Raw genomic sequence first — 15,833 nt, forward strand, 5'->3', positions numbered from 1 at the left:
GAGTTCTATTTGTATAGAGGTGCCTTCTTTGACAGACCCTGCAAAGCCTATGATCCAATTACTTTTGTGGTTGCGAATAACTTCACCAATTCCATAAGTGCATAGAGCCGGGCAGCAAGATTTTAGAAATTTTAGTTGATTTTAACATTCTAAATATTAGAAAGATAATTAAATCACAATTTTTTTCCAATGTAAATCTATTGTAGCGCGTAAAAACTATTGATCAACATATCATTATAATAAATTACAGTATAAAATTTATTTATTGTTAACCACTTTGTTAGAGTGTAAAAAACCAAATCCCTCAATATGTTTAAATAAATCCAAAATAAAAAGAGACTACCTTGGGGCATAATGCCAACTACAAACGTGAGAAACTTAGTTAGGGTGGGATTAATTTATATAATAAATTAAGGAAAAATTTACTAATAAGTAAAGTTTTCGTTGAAAAGTCTAAAAATTAGAAAAATAATTAGATAATTATTCCTAAAATTATGAAATTAATTAAATAAATATTTCAAATATTAAAGAAATAATTAAATGACTATTTTGTCTAGTGAAGGGTAAAAAAAAACTACATTTCGCTGACAGCTTGTTTGGATGGTTGTTATGTATCGCTTCATAATGTATCATATAGTATTTTATTGTATTGTACTATATCTTTTTTATATATACAATGTTTGGATAGATTGTATTATTTGTCATCGTTTCACGATGACATGCACCAACAATATAAAGAATAAACTTGCAACATTATATAAAAAAGTAAGTTACGAGATAGAATTATTATATAAAAAGATAGGGTAAAGGATAAAATAGGATTAATCAATAGTAAGGAAGGGTAAGATGAGAGAAGAAAATAAGATAACGACGCGACCACACCAAATCGATCATTCCATAAAGTGACACTTTTCATTGTTACGTAACAAAAAATTTAACAGTACGATATAATAAAATTTAGGTAACAATCGAAACAAACATTATATATAAAATAACAATATAATACAAGAAGTAACAACCATCCAAACAACATGCAAATTAAGGATATAGATAATATCCTCTCGCAACAAGGAGACTCGATGTGGTCTTCTTGACGCACGTCAGTGGAAAAAACATAAATCGGTCTGATTACATATAGCCCATAGCAACAGATGAACAAAGCAATCCTCTACTTTTTTCATTCTATAAATTTAAGAATGTTTTAAATAATTTTTAAAACTTACTTAAATGACCTTTATTTGTAGCAAAATGATCAAGTATATAGAAGACAGTCAGAGCAACTCCAATCTATTAAATTAAAAAAAATGGATGCAATTTATGTAAATAATTTTCTCTCCAACATCTTAACAATTGCTTCTAGTCGCTTGCTTTGACGAACATAAAATATTAACTTACACCACTCATTGGACTTGAAAGAGAAATTGCATGCCTTTCACTTCCTCCTTACTGATGCTATATTAAATAACTCAATCTAACATTCCAAGTGAATGCCCGGTCCTAGACAATCATGGTTTGTAAGGAAGGTATTTGATATTAGAGACTGACCTTAGCAATATTACAAGGGGTTGGGGGGAGGGAATATACATCTCAGGACTTCTATAAATATTGGGATTGCCTAATTATGTAAAATGGCTAGTTAGTTATAAAGTGGTTAATTAGCTGTAAAGTGGTTAGTTAGATGCAAACTAGCTAAGCCAGACATTTAGTTAATTAGATAGGATAGTGTGTATATATATTTATTACAGGTATCAATAATAGGTGAGAGTTTTATTTTCCACTTTTTTTTCTCCTTCTTCTCGAATGCTCTCTCTCTCTTACTTCGACCTCCATTGTTGTTCAAGCCAAGCTTGAGCCAGCCTTTACTTTGAGCAATTAACATGGTATCAGAGCCTAGTCATTACAATATATCATCTCTCGATTATCCATTTCTCCTTTGTGTTCGTCGATTTTGCCTTTTCCCCCAATTCAATCGATTTTTTAGAGCAGTTTCATTTTTGCCCTAATTGATTGTCTGAGAAGGGGCTTTTTCTCCCAAAGTGTGATAACATAATTAATCTCAATCACTCATGGCCGTTGATGATTTGAGTGATGTGGCTAGCACAGATATGCACATCGGAGTTCCAGGAAATTCCGGAATCGATCCAGGTGATCCCTTGTATCTGCACCCGTCGGATAATCCCGGTGCTATGCTTGTTTCCATTCCTTTCAGTGGTGTTGGTTATTGTTTATGGAGGTGTAGTGTATTGCGAGGCTTGTTAGTGAAAAACAAGCTAGGGATTATAAATGGTGAATGCAAGCGTCCGGAACCTCACTCACCCACATTTCATCAATGAGAGCGATGTGATGATATGATGACTTCGTGGATTCTTAATTCCCTGTCAAAAGAGATCGCAGACAGTGTTGAATATGCAAATGATGCTATGGAGTTGTGGATCAAACTAGAAGATAGGTATGAACAGACAAATGGAGCTAGATTGTACCAAATCCAAAAGGAAATAAACGATATATCTTAGGGAACTCTTGATATTACCAATTACTACACCAAATTGAAGAAACTTTGGGAATAATTGAGCACCTTGAGTAAAAAAGTCTCAATGCAGTTGCAACTGTACTTGTGGCACGAAGGAAAATTTCTACAAAGCTGAGCAGGACAGGCGAATAATACAATTCCTCATGGGGTTGAATGAAACCTACATTATGATTCGAGGAAGCATCCTCATGATGAATCCATTACCAAGCTTAGTTCAAGCTTTTTCTCTCCTAATACAAGATGAAAAGTAGAGGGAAATCAAGTCACACACTCAGCTGTTTATCAAATCAACTTCTATGAATGCTGCTAGTTCTAGGTCCAATACTTATAGGACCAACTATTCGCCCAATAACACCAACTATGGTGGACAAGGAAGGGGAAGACCTATATGTGATTACTACAGAAAGCCAAGGCATATTAAGGAAAAATGTTTCAAATTACATGGCTACCCCGAGAGTTCTGGATATCCCCGCAATCAAAATCAAAAGCCAAACCAAAACTCCAACCAAAATTAGGGATTCAATCGGAACCAGAAGTATAACAAGAGAAAGAGAATAGTGGCAAATGTACATGAAAATCAGTCCTCTCACATGTTATCCAACAAGGGAGAAGAACAAAATGATTTGAATGAAGACCAGAACATCAGCCTGTCAAAGAAGCAATATGGGCAAATCATGAATCTACTCCAAACTTTCAAGCAGGGAATGGAGGAGAGAATGCAGGTGCCACCAATCTTATCGATAGGGTTGTGAACTTTATAGGTATAATAGTCTGTACTTCCTCTATAGATTTTGGTAAATTTTCGTGTCAATGTCTCAAAAACAAGACTGATTCCTGGATATTAGACTTAGGGGCCTCAAATCACATGACCTTCAATAAGTCCTTATTAACCAATATTGTAACACTGCCCTATCCACTCTTAATAGTCCTACCAAATGGATATAAAGTGAGAGTAACAAAAATTGGTAGTATAACACTTGTTCCTGATATCACTTTACACAAAGTAATATTTGTACCTCCTTTCAAATACAACCTAATTTCTATGCATGGCCTAACCAGTGTTAATCCCAGAAGCATAACAGTCTTCACTGACAATCTTTGTATTCTGCACGCCCCTTCAATTAAGAGGCCTCTGGAGATTGGTAAGGCTTGTGATGGGATGTACCTTCTTTGCACAAAATGTCTGAAAAAGGTACTCAGGTTCTGTTGTTAGCAACTTAGTTTCTTGCATTGGTAATCTCATTGCACACATAACTCACACTGTCACATTGATTCATCTGTACGTAGTTCATTATCCACAAATAAGTGTGTATCTCATCCACCTGTATGTTCATGTTTGAATAATAAAAACCTTAGTCTGAATTCTTGTGTATCGCCTGATCACGGTGTAAATGTTCTATGGCATAATAGACTTGGGCATGTACCCTTTGTCAAAATAAGAGGGACTTCCTCTATCCCCATCTCCTTTCCTTCAAAGCAACTCTTTCTTTGTTCTATTTGTCCAATGGCCAGGTAGGGAAGACTACTATTTCCCCATAAAACAAACTTTTCCACAAAAATCTTCTAGCTACTACACATAGACATATGGGGACCTTATCATGTGGCAACACATGACAACTACAATTACTTCCTTACACTGGTGGATGATTACAGTAAGTCCACTTGGACTAACCTTCTCACATACAAAAGTAATGCCTTACAAGTCATAAAGACATTTACTTCTATGGTTGAAACCCAGTTTAATACAAAAAGTTAAAATAATAAGATCAGACAATGGCTTGAGTTCACAAGTATAGAGGCAAGTATGTTTTTCCAATCCAAAGGCATCATTCACCAAAAGACTTGCCCTTCTATACCTCAACATAATGTGATAGTAGAAAGAAAACATAAATATCTCCTGAAAACTGCCAGGGCACTCCTATTCCAATCAATGTTACTTGTAAAATACTGAGGTGAATGCATCTTATGTGCAACCTACATCATAAATAGATCACCCTCTTCCTAGAGTTATCCTAAATCCCTATTTGAATTACTTCACAGGAGAAAACCAACATACTCTCACATGAGAAGTTTTGGATGTCTGTGTTATCCTTCTGCACCAAAAGTGAATAGAGACAAATTTGAACCTAGAACATACCCACACATATTCATTGGTTATCTCTATGGTGTCAAAGGGTACAAGGTCTTAAGTCTTGCCACTAAGAAGATATCTGCTTCTAAAGATGTTGTCTTCATTGAGAATGTGTTTCCTTTTGCTATATCACCTGAAAACACTTCATTTCATTCTATTCTTAATTCTGTTCCATTCATTGATTATATTCAAAAAGGCACTGAACTTGCTTATGATAGTGATAATGGCATCGGTGTTTACACATAGCCAATCCCAACACCTTGATTTCAACACCAGTTCACCAACTATGAATTCCTCCAGTCCTTTACCACAACCTGAAATACCTCAATCTTCAAGCCACACTTCATCACCAATAGTCTATCAGTATATTAAAACACATCTTGCCTTAAGGAAATCACAAAGACCACATAGGACACATGTATATTTACAAGACTACCTACACTCACTCCCTAAGCTAAGATCATCACCATCTGTTGCTCACAGCAACTCTGATGTACCTTTCTCCCTTAATGCCCTATTCTCTAACAATCATCAGATAATCTCTGATGTCTTAAATCCTGAGAGTCAAAGTCTTGTGACAAACATCTGCAGTGACAATGAACCCTCATAATATGAGGAGGCAGCTATGAATCCACCTTGGTAAACAACTATGAACCAATAGTTTGAAGCATTGCATGCCAACCACACGTGGGACTTAGTTCCCTTACCTGCTGGAAAGAAAGCCATATGATGTATGTGGGTGTACAAAATAAAACATAAAGCAGATGGTAGTATAGAAAGACTCAAAGCTAGGTTGGTTGTAAAGGGATATACCCAACAGGCTCGAATTGATTACGCAGAAACATTCTCCCCAGTAGTCAAGATGACAACTGTGAGGTCCCTAATAACCATCGCAATCAAGAAATGGTGGTACACATCACAATTAGATGTAAACAATGCATTCTTACATGGGGATCTAAATGAGGAAGTGTACATGGAGCTCCCACAGGTCCTAACAGTAAGCAACTCAGGCTTGGCTTGCAAACTCAACAAATCTCTTTATGGCCTGAAACAGGCAAGCAGGCAGTGGTATGCTAAACTAACTGAGGCTTTATGCTCAAGGGGTTATGCACATTCAATGTATGACTATTCTTTATTTTACAAGAAAACTAATCATTCATCTGTTTATATAGCAGTATATGTCGATGACATTGTAGTTACAAGAACTGACACTATGGAGATTTCAGAGTTAAAAACATTCTTAAACAATAGCTTCAGAATATAGGATCTGGGGAGGCTACATTACTTCTTGGTGTCGCACCTCCTTCTTTCCCTCCGCGGAGAGAGGTCCAGGTTCCGACGTTTATGGGGGGTGATAACTCATTTTCTTTTGGGAATTGGGCATTTGAAGAGTCACCACCTAACGAGTTATGGTGCGTTAGGACACCTAGAGCAATTAACTCATGTAACTAGTTTGCATTACCAGAGATTTAGGGTAATGGCTCGAAATAACCTCGAGGGGAAGGTGTTAGGCACCCCTCTTGGTCCACAAATGTGGGTCCCGACCAAACTTATATTCACCAATTAGTCTATATAAATAAACAGTTGAATCAAATAGGTTGCAAGTAAAGCACGTTGGATAACTCAAGTAATAAGATAAAGATTTTTGAACAAGTTGTAAAACAAAGGTTTTAAATAGAAAAAGGAATTTTGGTAAAGGAGGAGTCCTAGGTTGGTTAGCCTATAGGATCACACCACACAATGTCCGATAAACACTCCTCGATGAGGGGCTACACATGACATTAGCGCGTAGTCATCATATCCCATATCTACCCTTCCCCATCTCCTTAGTGATCATGCAAAGCGAGTGTTGGTCAGACAGACCCTGATACCCGTCCCTTCTTAATGGTCCTGGAGGGATTTAGGACCTCTACCTATAGGTGGTTCTAGACAGACCCCTAAGGTTTCAAAGGTGAAAATTCTAAGGTGATAGGCAAAACAATTCGGACTTTTAGCACATAAGATAAAAGGGAGCAATTAGAGGCTCAAAGTTTCCTCCTCAAACAAGGCACATAAACAACACGACTCAAGCACAATTAAGGGCTTTTATTAAACAGTATCCTAAGGCAAGATGTCTAGGCGAATACGCAGAAGATAAGCAATTTATTTTTATAAACTCAAAAGTAATGACCCTAACAATTGCCTATTGATTTTTAAAGCTTGTTAAGATCAGAAGAACATTAAGTCACAGAAAACAGTTTCAGAATTGCAAGTTTTGAAAAACACCCTAAAGGCTTGCCTACGCAGAACACTGATAACTACGTCTTATAGTGAAACAAGGCAAGTTTTAAGACGGGCTTTTAATACCTATATGCATGTTGTCTAATGATAAAATGAGGCATTTTTGAAAGCACTCGTTTCAGGAAATATACCACTTAATTAAACCAATTCAGAAGTGAACTAAACATTAACCGGATTGAGTTATTTAAACTAAACTTAGGCTAGATCCATAGGCAGTATTTGATATTGTTCCCTATAGGCATGATATCTAAGTTTAATACTGATTTTAAAGGCTTGCAGGCATGGAAACATACATAAACACTTGTTATAACAGAATCTAGGTTAAATTACATCCTATAGGCATGACATCTATTTGCTAAACTGATTTTAAGACCTTGCGGACATGATTTTATTACGGAATTATTTGAAACCTATAGGCATGGTTTCTAGCATGGAAAGATAAACATGACAAGATGTAAAGTCCTATAAGCATGATTTCTACTTGGTAAGGCAATCAGATTAAAATGCAAAGTCCTATAAGCATGATTTCTACCTGTATTACCCCATAAACATGTACCTACCCATCCCTTTCACTAATTACCCCAATATTTGTTTACAAGTTATTACAGGCCATATGAATGAATTACATAAGTAGATAAGAAAATAAGAAGTTATTCTATAGGGAGCCTTCAATTAGGCCCAGGTTTCCAAAGCCTCCAATAGCCTCAAATGCCTCAATTCCATAGACAAAGTCATAGTCTAGGTGCATCAAAGTTCCCTAAGAATCTCAAGTATCCCGGGCAGTGCTTACACCTAGACTTGGTAACCAAAATTGAATAAGTGCAGTGTGAAAAGGCCAGCCTCAGTATGCCAGAATTCAGAGGGTTCTCAAGAGGATCCCAAGGCAGTACACATACTGGAGGGGGCAGAACTTATTGACTTAGGAGTAGAGTAAAAAGTGACTGACACAAGTTGAAAGGTTTGATTGGAAAAACTGTATTAAAAGGAAGTTTGTTTGAAAATAATTTAGTAAAGCAACAGAGACAGTTTGAAAAGAGATTGGAGTAGTGAACAATAGTCCAAACACAACACCTTTAAGACAGGTTCATACACAACCAGGAGTCACAGAACCAAAGCAAGTTCAGCAGTCACAAACAGGGGTCAAGGGATTTGGGATACATAGAGTACAGGATTATAAACACATAACAAGTAGAGGTACTTGGTACAGACATGCTCAGAAACAATTGATCAGACATAGAGGGGATAATATGTTTGCACTGATCCTAAGGAAGGGGAATTCAAAATATGGTAATCATGCAAGCATATTAACTGCAGGTTTCACAACAAAACCATAAGTAAAAGCAAACTAGAAACAGGATGAACTGAAGCAATAAAAGAACCATATTGTTTTTGGAACTTGAACTGAAATTAGAACATACCAGTAAAGAAGACAGTAAACAAAGTGAAGGAGCAGGAGAACACAATAGTTAACCTTGGCTTGCAGCCGACTAACTCAAAATAGTAGCAAATAGCACAAAAGAGAGAGAGCATAAAGTTTAAGTGAGAGAGAGAGAGCTTTTGAACCAAGAGTGTTCGTATCTTTGTGCTAATAAGAGAGTATGTATATATAGTTTGAAAGTAGGTAGCAAATAAGGTAAAAATCAAAGTTCATCAGTAATTATGGGGACTCAGAATCAATCAGTCACGAAATCAAGGTAAGTACTCCCTTTAATTGAGGAGTCAACTTCAAACGGTAATAAACATGTGGCAAATAAGGAAGGAAATCGTATAAGGCTGAGCATAACAAATAAAGAAATATTTTCTGCATAGTACAAGTACACAACACGTAATAGAGGCTAGGTTCAACATGTTTCAATCAAGGAAAAGACTTAAGAAATCAATTAATAGTATAATTGACCGTAGAATAAGGTCAGAAAATATTTTACAAAGTTAAAAATCAGTAGAGATATCATGCGAAATCAGTGAAAGATCAATCACAAAGACTCAATGATTCAAAAGTAGAAAATAACACTGATTTAGCACAGCTTTATAAGAACAAGCACATAGTAAGAAAAAACCAGAACTCTAAGAGGTCGAGTAGGACCAAAAATCATATACGAGTTAGGGATTCATGTAGAGCATAGTCTGAATTAGTAGAACAAGTATGATACAGGTAGGAGAAGTGAAGAGTGAGAAACATTGGTAAACAAAATAGGGTAAAATCACATAATAGGGAGGGATAGCCATAATTAGGAACCTTAACAAGCAATCATAGTGTAAAATCACAGAATCACAGAAACATATAGATTAACTAAACACGTTATCAAAACAAAACTCAGAAACCCTAGATTAGAACTAAGAAATTAGAGTTTTGAACATAGGCAAGTTGAAGAGGTAGTAAAATCATAGAATCAGTCAAAATATGAAAGAGATAGAAGCTTAAACATAAAGAATCGGTTTAAGCAAAGTTTTAGAAGAAGTTTCGAAAACCCTAATTTGAGAAGAAGGCAAAAATACTTTGAAACTGATGATTTTTGTAAAGAGTTACAAGGATAGTGTAAAACATCAAAGAAACAGACTCAAATCGTTTAAAAATTGTACAAATCTAAGAGATGTAAGCAAAAAATTAGGGTTTCAGAAGAAACCCAAGTAGAGATGAAAGAACCTGTCAAAAATCTCAAGGGTCGTAACAAGTACAACATGATTTCGCTTGGAATCATACTGAAGTAGCCAAGAAAAGATTAGATGGCAAACCCTATATGCAAATTAGCGTGGCCCAAGGCCCTTGAAGGCCTCAGAGAAGGTGAGCATGACAATAGAGGAGCCATTGGAGGCTTAGGAGTTGAAGGGTGGTCACCGGAGAAGGGAGGCGGCGGTTGAAGGAACTAGGGTTAGGTTGAGGGGTTGAGAGAGGAGAGGAGATGAGAGAATACACAGGCGGAAGATTTGAGAAATGAGATAGGGTTAGGGGGTCGTTTGGGATAAAAAAGGAAAGAACTCATGAGAGCCGTTGATCTTTTAGATTAACAACCAGGATTTAACGGGCCTTGGGTCGGGTAGGCGGGTTTAGGGCTTGGGTCGGGTGTTTTTAATCCGAAATTGGGTTGGGGTTGGGTTTAAATTGGGATACAATTGAAATGCAGATCTGGCTATATTTTAAATAGCCAATTTTCCTATATAATTTATAATAAATGATAAAATATTTCTAAAAACTAATTTCAGGTACTAAAATGGTTTAAAATATATATATTTAACATTTTAAAAATGTAGAAGGTCGATTTTATGCATATAAATGTAATTATACATTAAATGGGCTAATATTGCAGTTATATGCAATTTAGTTTTAAAAATACCAAATGCAATTATAAAAATCCATAAAAAATATTTTAATCACATCTTGGCATAAATATAGAAATCAAATGACTAAATCACCACAACAATAATTTGAGGGATAATTATTGGGGATTTTATGAATAAAAGGGAAGGAAATAAATCAATTTAAATACTTAAAATTATGGGAAAAATTATAAAAACCGTGTGCATGCTTATATATGCATATATATGTTATTTTGAAGGTATCTATACATATTTAAAATATATAGAAAAAATTGGGTATCAACACTTGGGACTGGAGGTTTTCTACAAAGATGATGGTGTAATAATATCCCAGAGAAAGTTCACTCTTGACCTGTTGAAAGAATACCAGTGCATGGATCACATCAGTTTCAATTCTCCAATGGACCCCACGGTGAAACTTAAAGCTAAGGAAGGAGAAACATTAACAGAACCCACTTACTACATAAAATTGATAGGGAAGTTCAATTTCCTCACCAATACTAGACTAGATATAGATTACAGTGTGCAACACTTAAGCCAATTCGTGGATGACCCTAGAGAACCTTATCTAAAAGCAGTCTTTCATCTGCTCAGATACTTAAAGAGGGATCCCACCTTGGGCATATTCTTGTCTAAGGATCAAGATTACACAATCAGAGCCTATTGTGACTCTGATTGGGCAACATGCCCAGACTCTAGAAAATCTGTATTGATGGGCAGTAGTCCAGTTATTTGGAAGTCCAAGAAGCAGGACACTATCTCCCTATCCTCTGTAGAAGCAGAATACAGAGCCTTAAGTAATATAGTAGGAGAACTGGTGTGGCTTAGTAGATTGTTTGAAGAACTCACATCACCTTTTCCTAAACCCATTGCAGTATTTGTTGCAGTCAGCCTGCCATGCACATAGCTAGAAATCTTGTATTCCATGAGATAACCAAACATATAGAAGTCGACTGCCATTTTGTAAGAAACAAGCTACATGAGGGGTTGATTTCACTACACCATGTGGGGACTACAGATCAACTTGCAGATGTTCTAACAAAGGCCCTCACATGAGTCAAGCATTTAACAGCTTTGTACAAGTTGGCAGTGTTTTCCACACAACCAACTTGAGGGGGGGGGGGAGGTATTGAGATTGCCTAATTATGTAAAGTGGCTAGTTATGTCACGCCCCGAACCTGGGGGGCGAGACCGCACCTAGTGCCTCACCTATTCTTGCTTACCAACTTGCGACTAAGGGACTCTGAAAATATAATGTCATACTTTGGCCATGGGACACATTGAAAGACAATTGTAAATGCTGACTAAACATTAATATGATGCTGGACTGACAAGGCCTCATAACTACTATAGCTGGCAAACCAACAAAATATACATGAAAGGCCTACAAGCCCAACATACTGCACTAACTGACAGGATATGTCTACAAGCCTCTACTAATGGATATACTGTGAATCGGAACAGGGCCCTGACCTACTCATAATATATATACATATATATACAAGATGTACATAAAGCTCTAGACCCGGCAACTCCGAAGGGCATGGAGCTTATAGATCAAGCTGAACTCGGGCAGCACCTAATAAGGACGTCTACCCATCTGTCTATTTGAACTTGCATGAATGAAATACAGCGCCCCCAGAAAAGGGTCGTCAGTATGAAATAATGTACCGAGTATGTAAGGCAATAAACTGAAAGTTGAACTGAACTGATAATATAACAACTGAAAGCAACTCGAAGTCAAGGATAATCTGAAGATATGTTTATCTGCTGATACTAACTCAACTCTCTCAATATAGTAAGTAAAATAGTTGTCCGACCTTATAAGGCCCGGTATATATATAACTGCACTGTCGTAGTAGGCTCACTTATAGGCGCTCGGCCATACTAGGCTCTGTATCTCAGCCAACTAGGCTCGCTCATAGGTGCTCTCCCATAGTAGGCTCGATATATAACTTACCATCTGATTAGAGGTTGTCCAATAGGGGCCTGCCCATCGATTATAGCTCGATGATAATGAAAATACTATAATACTGTATATATAGACTCTACTACTCTCTTGACTGGAAAAAGGAAATACTCCATTGAATATGAAGTCCCAATACAGAGAATATTGTAACTTACAAGACTAGGAAAGTATACATAAATTCCGGGACATGAATATTTCTTTATGCCTCGTTATCAAACTTGTGTAATTACGAGATAATGCAAAATGAAGGAAGATCTTAGCCTTAACATACCTAAATTTTACGAAAACACGTAATGGAGGATCGAGTAAGGAAAAATCCGTATGATATTCTTGAGAAAGATTGTACCGGGCCTTCTTTGAATTAGAATTTCACATACCTTGTAATATTTCAGAGAATCTCATGTTAGTCATTGTTATTTCTCTCTTAATAATGTTGGAATGTCATTTTACTTAGTCTTAGAAAAATTCCATATGTTACTAATAGATAGACTAAATATCTATACATGTAAACAAGATTGCCTTTTGCCTTATGAATCATTTTATGCATTTTTCCACTTTGGCTTAGTCTATGCCATGTGGCAATTTCCAAAAGACACTTTTCTACTTAATATTATAATTGTCTCCACAATTGATCAATTATCCACATAATTAAGAATTATCTTAAATTACTTAGAATACTACTCACTTTTGACACACTTTATACACCTTACTATCATGGTCATGTGGTACCTTGTATGGTACTAGTCCATAAGTAACGGGTATTTTAGCTCGGGTCGTATTTTATCCCAAAATATCAAACTTCAACGAAATTTTATTTTCTTCGATTTGCTTACCCTCTCATCTTCACGAATTTATTCATCACTTGTTTGAAATAGCATAATAATTATAATCTCCAAATAATCTTGTCCTTGAACTGAAGTTAATTATCTTATGACAATTTCACGTATAATACTACAGGGTATAACATCGTCGTAATATAATACTGCAGGGTGTAATATCAACGTAATACTGCGGGGTATAACATCATTCCCCCCTTTGGAACATTCGTCCTCGAATGTTGACTGATGCACTCATCATTCTCATAATCCATAGCTCTTGCGAATACTTTTAATATTCTCCTATCTATTTAGGCAACCGTTCTTTGAATAAATCCAAAGGCTAGGACATCCCCCCTTTAAGCCCCTTTCTCACACCACGGCTTGTAGTCGGAATCCTTCTAATATTGTAACTGTTGCTACCTTCTATCATGTATCTTGTATGACTCTAACTTTGTACGTGCGCCTATAAGACGCTTCTATCCTCTTTCTTCCAATTCTTAGCCAGTCTCTAGGCCTCACTTTGTGAACACATACAAAATTATGTCAAGTTATCCCTCTAGGTGTCATTAGCTTTACTACACCTAAGTAGGTCATACTATACCATACCTCTTACTTCGATTTATTATTACTAAGGTCTGCGACCACACTCCAGGTTACTCTTGTTGCTTATCCTATATGCATAAATCTAAGTCTTTTAACGCTTCTTCATTTCTGCTCATTCTAAGACTGGTGTCATAATCTCATCTCGTACTTTGTATCTTTTACCCATCCATTATAGATTCACCTTAATGTTGATCTACAATCTTCCATTGATAAATGCTACTAGTCATAGACTCCTTTGAGCTTATTCAAGCTATGCTAATCTTTACTTAATTTAGAGAACCCATCGGCTCTCTCTCATTTTCGTGGGCTTAGTACCGATGGTTTATCTATTCTTGTCACCTTCTCACTCGCCCTTTCTTATCCCTACTCCTGTCTCCCTACAATCTGGTCGCTCTGCCATACTTTAGCTTGCGACCCATACATATCAATTTTTACTACTCACAGCCTTCCTTCAACTTCTTGCACCATTGATTTTCTTGTGTTATCCTGGAACATCAAGTGAGACATCACATCGTCTCTAACTCTTCTTTTACTTTCTTAACTAGACCTCTCGATACCTAGAAACCATAGGCTGTAAGATATGCCACTGATGATGCCGCTATCATTCCTGTTTATTGAATCCCCGCGCTTCTAGCCTTCTATCCGAAGTATGGACTATTAATAACCTTATGTATTTGAGTATCTTTTACGTCATTCACCTTTACCTTACTTACTTTAAAGTCTCACATCACATCTTCTATCGACTTCATGACTTCCCTTCCATATGGGTATAATTCACATCCACAAGTTGAACTTCTATTATAATACTTGCACCTTTTTACATGATTAGATGAGAGCTTTATACTGACTTCTTATGAGGCTGGTATTCTTCTAACTACACCTTTGATATTAAGAGTGACTCTGCCATGTTCTCAATCACTATGTTCATAATTTTCTGGGTTCAATAATCAAACTCCTAATTTACTTAGTTGATGTAACTCTTTAGTTTCCTCTTTCCTCTGATCAACCTTTATGTAGGCTTAAGCTATATGCCGATCTGCGGCTCATGGTGTTAGTTATTACTTTTAGCCTTTCATGGCACTATGGAATATCCGTGATACAATTCTTTTAACAATTCTACCCTTTGTTTATGACCCGAGCTCAATTCTTCCTTTTAACTTATACCGGAACCTTCTACGGCTGTATGATTGTCAATATATATGCTGTATAGATAATGCTCCAAACTCTTAAGTGCGTTTATAATGTAACCAACTCTGGTTCATCGATCGAATAATTCCTTTCGTTCTATCTTAGCTTTCTTTAAATGTAAGCTATTACTTTTCATGGTCTTTCTGACCCCTTGTTGCATCCATGCTTAACTTATCTTAGTTCCCACACATATTGGAATTCCATACAACTCATATGATCTTGAATATCACTTTTGATTTTACTCCCCGTTCATTAGCCACGGTAGGTGCTACTTCCTTATGGAGTGCATACAATGTTGTTTTGAGACAATTGTTATAAGACTATTTCCTCTTTAGGTCACTGAGTTTAGGTTGAAGCCTTCTTTCTTATTTTCCTTAGCTATTCTTTCATTTTAGTACTTAGGGAAGGCCCTCTGACTTTTGTAAAGCTGCAAGCGTATTACATCATATATTCAACAAAATTTTTTATGCCCCTCCTTGTCTATAATTATCTGCGGTTACTTACCTCCACGCCCTTGTGCTTCTAGGGTTGCTTCTGTACTTGATATTTGGACCATCTTCCCAGTAGAACTCTCTTTTATTTCCGTGATACCCATATGATTCTTTAACTACCCCAACTTCTATCCGAATATTTCTCAAGGGTTCCGATGTCATATCTGCGAGACTGAATTCCCCATGTTGGGGTTCACTATGTTTATTTTACATGGTCTGTTGATTTATTTGTAACCTCTTGTCTAGCCATAACTAGACTCTTCCCGAATCAACTACTGACTGCTCGTTGGTCCATTCTCATATCAATACTCCGCATAATCTTTCTTGGGTTATTTCTTTTGTCTTAACTTACATTTTGCGCTGGCTCTTTATTTATCAATAACATCCCAGCTCGGAACCCTTACTTCCTCTCCTTGGCATCGTGCTTGCTTAATGTTCTGGAATCGTAGCATATACGTAGGAGCCAAATAAGTGTAATCTCATTCCTTTTTCATTTTTACCGCATTCT

The 15,833-nt window shown here is 36.5% G+C and overlaps 1 protein-coding gene across 1 annotated transcript; it reads left to right on the forward strand.

Annotated features, from left to right (window-relative positions):
- Nucleotides 1–9,665: 9,665 nt before the first annotated feature.
- Nucleotides 9,666–11,163, forward strand: LOC142180918 (secreted RxLR effector protein 161-like). The gene is made up of 2 exons (XM_075253023.1): nt 9,666–9,723; nt 10,523–11,163. The coding sequence occupies exons 1-2, from the start codon at nt 9,666–9,668 to the stop codon at nt 11,161–11,163; spliced, it is 699 nt and encodes a 232-aa protein (XP_075109124.1).
- Nucleotides 11,164–15,833: the final 4,670 nt, after the last annotated feature.

The sequence above is a fragment of the Nicotiana tabacum genome, chromosome 5 (genome assembly GCF_000715075.1).
Source record: "Nicotiana tabacum cultivar K326 chromosome 5, ASM71507v2, whole genome shotgun sequence".
Lineage (NCBI taxonomy): Eukaryota > Viridiplantae > Streptophyta > Magnoliopsida > Solanales > Solanaceae > Nicotiana > Nicotiana tabacum.